The sequence below is a fragment of the Mus pahari genome, chromosome 6, assembly GCF_900095145.1.
Source record: "Mus pahari chromosome 6, PAHARI_EIJ_v1.1, whole genome shotgun sequence".
NCBI classification, from domain to species: domain Eukaryota; kingdom Metazoa; phylum Chordata; class Mammalia; order Rodentia; family Muridae; genus Mus; species Mus pahari.
In genome coordinates, this window is record NC_034595.1 from 91,500,775 (window position 1) to 91,509,122 (window position 8,348).

At 56.6% G+C, this 8,348-nt stretch overlaps 1 protein-coding gene across 10 annotated transcripts in view; it reads right to left on the reverse strand.

Annotated features, from left to right (window-relative positions):
• Arhgef10l (Rho guanine nucleotide exchange factor 10 like) overlaps positions 1–8,348 on the reverse strand; it is a 145,770-nt gene that overhangs the window by 47,624 nt on the left and 89,798 nt on the right. For 8 of the 10 annotated variants that reach the window (XM_029539498.1, XM_029539497.1, XM_029539496.1 and 5 more), the window contains 6 exons: positions 7,558–7,703; positions 5,915–5,929; positions 5,498–5,679; positions 2,548–2,663; positions 1,625–1,752; positions 137–237 (listed from right to left, as the gene is read on the reverse strand). In XM_029539498.1, coding sequence (XP_029395358.1) covers positions 137–237; positions 1,625–1,752; positions 2,548–2,663; positions 5,498–5,679; positions 5,915–5,929; positions 7,558–7,703 — 688 coding nt within the window. The remainder of the gene's footprint in view (positions 1–136; positions 238–1,624; positions 1,753–2,547; positions 2,664–5,497; positions 5,680–5,914; positions 5,930–7,557; positions 7,704–8,348) is intronic. The other 2 variants (XM_021199843.1, XM_021199839.1) reach the window with 1 other exon arrangement.

Genomic DNA, 8,348 nt, shown 5'->3' on the forward strand with positions numbered 1-8,348 from the left:
GCCCCGCCCTGGCTCTGCCCCCAGCCTCTCTCTGCCCCGCCCTTGCTCTGCCCCCAGCCTCTCTCCCGCCCCGCCCTGGCTCTGCCCCCAGCTTCTCTCCCGCCCCGCCCTGGCTCCGCCCCCAGCCTGTACTCACTTAGTCCGATCTTTGCCAAGTGTAATCTGTTGACCCAGGAAATCTTGCTCAGGGGGTTCGGGGTGATGAAGACCACCATGAAACTGATGGGCCGGCCAGACCTGCGGACGGAGAGACAAGGCAGGACCCGTGAGTGCCTGGTATAGTGGCTGAGCTCCACAGAAGACCTTGGAAGGGGCCTGTAGCCTGGCAAACTCCACCCCCTTGGGGAGACCGCCCTCCACCCTCTGTGATGGGCAGGGGGCACCTGGTCCGAGAAGCTGAGCCATTCTTGGCAGCCCAGTTCCAGCCCCCCAACACCCCTGGCTTTATGCCCAGCTGAGATCCTGGCACCACCAGGTGCCAGCATTTCACTGGCCTCTAGAGCCAGGGGAAAGGACTTCATACTGTCTCTCCCCAATGGTGGACACTCAGTCAGGAGATGAGGAAAAGAGGAAGGAGGGAGAGAAGACCTGAGGGAGGGCAGGAAGGGGGGAGGGAAGCAGGGAGAGCAGGAGGGAGGGGCAGAGCGTGGATGGAAGGGTTGGGGGTGGGAAGGAGGGAGGGAGGGAAGGAGATTGGAGGTCACCCCAGAGCAGCAGGGCTCCTTTAGAGTCCTGTGAGTAAGTCCACCCCCTGGAAGTGGACAGGGCAGTGTCTCTCAGTCTCTAGGTGCCCAGGAGAATAAGGCACAAGAGAGGAGGCAGCAGAGGAGGGGGCAGCTTCCGAAGCTCAAGCTACAGCCACCCACACTCAAACATCAAGGCCCTGCTCTCTTGCTGAACCTCTTTCCTGACCCTGGAGGCCCACCCCTGAGGAACCAAGCCAGCATATTTCCCTGACTCCCACTGCTCAGACCCCACCTCCTGCAGAGAGGCTCCCAAGCAACGCCCAGGGGTCCTGAGCCTGGCTGGCCCCTGGCCCCACTTCCTTGTTTGTACTCAAGTCCTACAAAGCTCCGAGAGGGCCTTTCCCTGTTAGCCTGCCTGCCTGCCTGCCTGCCGGCCGGCATTCCCTGCCTCAAGACCACCTCTCCCCACAGAGAGGGGCCCCACAGCTCCTGTGGCGATTCTTGGGAGCAGAGGGCCTGAAAGGGGCGGCTGGGTCTATCTATGAAGATCTGGGATGTCACAGGCTGAGGTGAGGGAAGAGGGTATGACGTAGTAGGCCCGGTGAGTCCAGAGTCCACCAACGAAAACCAAGCTAACCCAGGATGTCAGCAAGATGACCCTTCAATCATCCTAAGTACCTACTATGTGCTAGGTGCTTTCCTGGACATGGCCCACAGTGGGTGTGCACCGTCTCTCTCTTATCACAGCAGTTACAGCAAGCAGGAGGTCCCAGGCTCTCACTCATGCGTGTTCTCTCTCTCTCTCTCTCTCTCTCTCTCTCTCTCTCTCTCTCTCTCTCTCTCTCTGACTGCCCCCCCACTGGCGGCAGCCCCGCCCCCTCACTGGCACCAGCCACGCCCCCCACTGGCGGCAGCCACGCCCCCCATGCCCCCCTCACTTGTCTGGCTTCCCAGGCAGCAGCAGCCTCAGGCGGCACTTGTTAGCCGAGTGGATCTCCTCCTCCTTCACGCGCATCAGCCTCTGCAGGGCCAGGCACCAGTCTTGGGCCACAGTCATGTTCAGATTCTAGTGTTGGGGGAGAGAAGGGGTCACCATAGTCCCCTGGCTCCCCAGAAAGCCTAACACAGCTACGGCACCCGGGGCGCGTGGGATAAAGCCTGGGAGGCAATCCCGTCTATACACGGGACCTCCCAAGCCTCGATGAGAGCCCACCCCACTGCTGCTTCCTCTCAGAGGGACACCGGAGAGGATGCTCTGAAGTCCGGGACAGAGGCTGGGGAGGAACTGTAGGACCTCCAACTAGTGCACAAAGCCAGATGTGATGGTTTGTACATGCTTAGCCCAGGGAGTGGCACTATGAGGGGTGTGGCCTTGTTAGAGTGGGTGTGGCCTTGCTAGAGTGGGTGTGGCCTTGTTCGAGTGGGTGGGGCCTTGTTCGAGTGGGTGGGGCCTTGTTGGAGGAGGTGTGGTCCTGTTGGAGTAGGTGTGTCACTGTGGGCATGGGGCTTTAAGACATCATCCTAGCTTCCTGGAAGCCAGTATTCTGTTATTAGCCTTCAGATGAAGATGTAGAACTCTCAGCTCCTCCTGCACCATGCCTGCCATGTTCCTGCCTTGATGATAATGGACTGAACCTCTGAACCTGTAAGCCAGCCCCAGTTAAATGTCCTTCTAAGAGTTGCCTTGAGCCTGGTGTCTCTTCACAGCAGTAAGACCCTAACTGAGACCCCAGACATATGCAGAGCTTTCTGAGAGGGTCAGGAGTGCCAGCCTTTACAACCGCTCCATACTCAGAGCCAGGGCACAAAGGGGCACCATACACCCGGGGCAGGTCCCTCACCACCCCTGGGCCACACCTACCTGGTAAGTGCCATGCAAGGTGCTGATGAGCAGCGTGATCTGTTCCACCACTGCCAGGTCCTTCTGCAGGTCCTGCAGCTCCTGGAAGAGGCGTGGGGGGCCCAGGTACACCTTGTCTGGCAGAGAAGACACAAGGATCAGCCCTGGGTCTGGGAAAGGTGTCCTGTCATCAGGAAGCTGACAGGGATAAGGCAGCCATGTCCAAAGAGAAGAGCCAATGGAAATGCTGAAGAAAATATGGGCCAGGGTTTGGGACAGAGAGGTCCCAGCAGAAGGAAGGTGTCGCACCTGGGATGGTGCCACTGTCGGTCTGTACGGAGGCTCACAAGGACCATAAGACTAAATCAGCCACGCTCCGAGAACTGAGGAGCCTTCAACGGACCAGAATGTGATGGGTATGGGCAAGCCAGAGAAGAGTATGGGGCTCCTTGCAGCCTACGAACAGCACACTGTTCAGTGACATATGGGGGACCTGCTATGCAGGGCAGGCAGGGTCCCTGCTCTTATGGGACTTAGGACCCAGAGGGTTGGGCAGACAGCAGGGGAGGGGAGTGAATTAACCAGATGGTAGAGAATGCTTGGGAGGAAAGTTCTAGGGCAACAGGCCAGTGGTGGGCGGGCCTAGAGCTCAGATGTTGATACAAATACTACACAGGGGGGGACAGGGAGAGACAGAGCAGGGGGACAGGCAAGATGGCTCAGAGACAAGTCCTTGGATGCCACCTTGGGAACAGGATGGTGCACGCTAGGCCAGGGTTTCTCAGGCAGCCTAAGGGAGTCAGGATTTTTCACTGTGAGGGGCTAAAAAGCAGGCGCACATCCCACGCCCCCTAGAGGGTACGACTTTGGTGCCACATTCTTCTGCGTGCGGTCAGAGGTTTTGAGGATTTGGGAGCTGACTGGAGCTGTGTCACGATCAACGGGAATCGGTACAAGGGTACACGGGATGGTAAGGATGCACTCACTGACAGAGAATGCTCAAGGAATGGACATTGGTGGGAAAATGGGGCTCCACGTAAGTTGCCCTGTAGGATTTGGGGGGACCCACTCATAGGAAAGCATGCGATGTCTACAGTGTGAGCAGTTCAGGCTCAGTGAAACAAAACAACTGTCACAATGCATTCACACCGTGGACAGTATTATTTATTGTCCTGTAGTGTTATTTTTATCTAGTTTGTGTTTTGTTTGGATTTTACTCTCGCTCAAGGGCTAAAAGCACATGTGTTCATTGCTGGGAGCTTTCCCTGTGTCCTTATTTGCATAACAATGTGTTAAAAAATAATCTAAGGCCAACCAGGGATCTACAGAGCCTCTCGCCTTTCAAGGGGGTCGGGCTGCAGAGGGAGAGAGTCAGGGACACAGGGGTCCTCGGAGCTACAGTCTGGGAGTGGGCAGAAGAAGGGTGTGGAGTTAGGTTGAAGGGACCCAAGTGAGACAAAGGGATTGGGGAACCACCCCTCTCTCTGGTCTCACACTCGGATCTGGAAGGGGTCACAGTGGTACTGCCTCAGAGGGCTGAGCAGCTGTCGCAACCATGCCTCAGAATTTCCAGAGTTTGGGGCCCAGTGAGGCAAGCGCCCAGGCAGGGCTGTGGGCAGAGCCACGGCGGGGAGGGGAAGTGAAACTGGAGCTCTGGTCGCTCATGGCAGGTGCGACGTGCAGTGCTCCGATCTGCTGGCCCGGCCTGTGGTTTAGTGTCTCTGGGTGCCAGGCCCTGGCTGAAACGGAGGTTCTGGGAGACCAGCCTTCAGCCATCGCCGTTAATACTGTCAAGGCTACGGGCTCTGGAATCGCCTGGGAGACACACTTCTGAGCTCCGTGAGGAGCTGCCAGATGAGTGGGAACCGAAGTGGGGAGAACCTCTCAGAAGGAACATGGGCCCTGGACCAAACTGAAAGGGACCTGACCACCGCCATGCACCTCTCTTTGCTCTCTGACTTTGAAAGCAGTGTGAGCAGCCACCTCACACACCTGTGTGAGACCTGTGTGGACCTCCCAAACTAAGCTTCCCTTCTTTAACTTGATTTTTTTTAAAGATATTTTATCACAGCAATGAGAAAAGTAACAATGAGAAAACAGCCTGGATGGGGCTCTGGCCCAGGCTCAGCTCATCAGAAAGATCAGCTTGGAGATGGTGACTAAGGATACCCTCAACTCAAACAACAAGAAAGGGCCCAGACTGGGGAAGACCCTGCAGTGGAAGGCGGTACACTCCCGGGGCCAGGACCCCAGGAGGCCAAGGAACTACAGCAAAGGCTGGGAGGGAAGGAGGAGGCAGGCAGATGTCCCCAAGAGGGCCACAGAGGTCTGTACCCCCAAGAACATCAGATCATTGGGGGAGTGGTGGCATCCTACAGCATACATACACCACACGTGAAAGGGACAGTTCTGGGGAAGGTGGAAGGGGGCAAAGGGAGGGAGGGGGAGAAGCAGCCTGAAGCTACTGCAGTGGTCCGCATGCACAGAGTGGAAGCCATTTTGCAAGCAGAAGGCAGACAGGGAGATGCTCCCAGGCACGGTGCTCCTGTCTTCAAGCAGAGTCTAAGAGGTTGGGTCAGGTTGGGGAGAGACAGACAGACAGACTGACAGACAGACCTGAATTCTCTAGCACCCCTATGGATCAGGGGGTAAGTTCCTCACTGTACCAGGAGGCATACTAGGTACAGACAGAAGGCACCTGTCCAAGAGCCCACAGGAGGCAGCAAATAGCCAAGTCACACTTGGCCTGTGTCCCTGTGAGGGAGTCTAGCTCAGGGTAGGGGATGTGTGCAGGGTGTGCGGCAGCCATGAGACCACAGGGGCGCGCATGTGCAAGGGACGTCGCGGCTCCGCACTGAGCTACAACAGCAAGACTTTCTTGGCCCAGGCCCCACCAGCCTGTGGTCCCTGGCCCCGGTTGGTTCTACAGCTCGCAGGTGACAGGCAGCAGCCAACAGCCAGCGGTACTCACTCTGGGCCTGCCCTGCAGTGGTGGCCTTCTTGGCTCCAGCATGCTGGATGAGCAGATTGTCCTTGTCATAGGCACCGCTGTCCTGACCCACCTCTACCACTTGCACCTGAGGCAGAGCCGTGTTCCACTTCACCACGTACTTGGGCCCCAGAGGCACCAGGCTGCTGATCTCCAGCTGGCCCCTGTGGGAAGAAAAAGAGCGCTGGAGAGCCTGCTGCAGCCCAGCCCAGAGACAGCGTAGCTCCAGCACCCAGCACCTTCGCTTAGCCAGGCTCCAGGCAGCACAAGCATAGGACCTCAGGCCCAAATCCAGCCAGGCCAGGCAGTGCAGGAAACCCACACCAAGGCATTACACCAGGGAGCCCAGGCCCAGAACCAGAGTCACATGCCTGAATCCCCGAGCCACAAGCTACCTACCTGTGGTTGGAGGGCCTGGAGAAGAGACAAAAGGGGTATGTGTTACTGAGACGGCGCACTCCTGTGAGGCGGAGGACTCTGGGGGCAAGCCATTGGCCTAGGCAGCAGGCATGAAGGGAGGGACAGCTCCAGACTGGAGCACGGCCACCTAGGCCAGGTGTGACCAGAGGGCAACTATCCAGAAGGTCTCCCTGGGGAGCAGCCCGCCCTCCTCTCTGATTCTGACAGCAACCCCCGCAGCTGCTCTGGGATCCCAGAAGAGAAACTCAGTAAAGTTAAGTGGCTCAACCACACTGGCAAACCAGGGTCCCCGTGGCTTCAACCACACTGGCAAACCAGGGTCCCCAAACCTGAGCACTTACACCCCATTCCTCTCACGTGACCAACCCTGAACATTGTAAGACCGAGAAGGGTGGTGGTCATGCCCCCGCCCCTGCTGGGTGTCTGGATATAATGAGACATAAGACTCGCAGTGCCAGAGACTGTCCCCGTGGCTCAGTGGATAAAGGAACTTGCCACCAAACCTGCTGACCTGAGTTTGATCCCCAGGATACAAATAGTGAGAGGAGGGAGAACTGATTCTAAAGATTGTGCTCTGACCTGTGCATACACACACACACACACACACACACACACAGAGACACGGACACACAGACACGGACACACACGGATACACACACATGGACACATGCAAAGGCACACATATGCATACACACATACATACTCAAACATGCACATATACATACACACATATACATGGACACATGCAAATGCACATGTGCACACACATACACAAACATATACACACATGCACATATTACACATACATACATGCATGTATGCATACACACATGCACATATACATGCATGCATGTGCACACACGTGAGCACTTACACACACATACACACACATGCATGTATGCGTGCACACACACACATATACACACAGTAAGTACCCAAGCTGGGAGGTAGGAGAACAGGCCTGGGTTGACAGTCAGTGAACACTTCCTGTGAATTCCCCTGCTGAGTGAGGTCTGGGCCATTGCAGAGTGTGGGTCCCAGCTCCCATTGCCTGAGGCAGTACAGCCCCCCAGCTTATTACATCACCCGAATAGTCAAAGGTCTTGACATTTGTGTGAATTCCTGTGCTAACCATATGTGAGGTTCCAGCAGCAGCCACAGGCCACCTCCCTCACAACCCAGTTCCTCCTATCTCAGGCTAAGCCCACAGCCCAGAGCTTCTACAGCCTCCCGTGGGCTGGAAACAATGCCCTACAGGGCAGAAACTACTCTGGGTGGACACCAGCAGCTCTGAGATCCGGGAACCCCATGTGAGCCCAAACCGCAGGGATCTGGGGTAGACACAAGGAAGAGCCTCCTTGTCAGGCTGAGCTACGAAGGGTATTCTGTAGCACACAGCCCTGGCCCGGGAATGACAGTAAGTCTGAGGTCAGAGATGCCCCTGGCTAGTCCAGATCTTAGCCCTGGGGGCCGAGGACAAAGCAGGGCATGAGGGAGGTAGAGGAAGGTGAAGAGTCTAGACCTAACAGGGTTACGGTGGTGCCGTGACAGAGGCTGGGGAGAGGAAACCAAACAGCAAAGGTCCCTGGAAGGGGATGTCCCACCCCGTGCCAGGCTCTTACTTGAAGTTGATGTTGGCGCAGACCAGCATGTCATTGAGCAGGAAGACCCTGCGCTCCTTGGACTTGATCAGCTGCCCTCGGTCTCCATACACCGTCTCGGTCAGTGTCTCACACAGAAGCAGCTGCCGCTGGCCAGAGGTCAACAGCTGGAGAAGGGAAGGGACAGAGAAGGTCAACATTGATGTCATGGTCTAGGTGCTCCCCAGACAGCCAGGCCAGAGGTTCAGAACCTCTCCCACCTTGTAGAAAAGAAGATCCAGGATTGTGTATGATAACATACGTGTGTCTACAATAACCGCAGCACTCGGGGAGCTGGGGGTCAGGGGAGAAGGACCATGAGGCTCAGGCCAGCCTGGACTACACAATGAGACCTATCTCTGAAGTGGCAGAAGGCCCGGGGTACAGCTTAGCTGGTGGAGTGCTCACCTTTAATACACCGAACCCTGGGTTCTGATCCCCTGTACCATGTAAACCAAGTGTGGTAGCACACACCTACGATCCCAGCGCGTGGGAGGTGGGGCAGGGGGATGGAGAGTTCAAGGTCATCCTCAGCTCCATAGGGAATTTGAGGACAGCCTGAGCTAGAGATTCTGTATTCAAAACAAAACAAGGATGGATGGTGGCTGTCACTAGATAATAAGACACACTGGACAGGGAAGGCCAGGGCACACACATTGGGTTCTCTGCTCCAGGGAGACCAAAGGGAGCCTGGGCAGCCACCCTTGCCAGAGCAGAACCCAGCAGCAGCCTCTTTCTCAGGTGAGCTGGCTCCTGCTATCACACACACACAC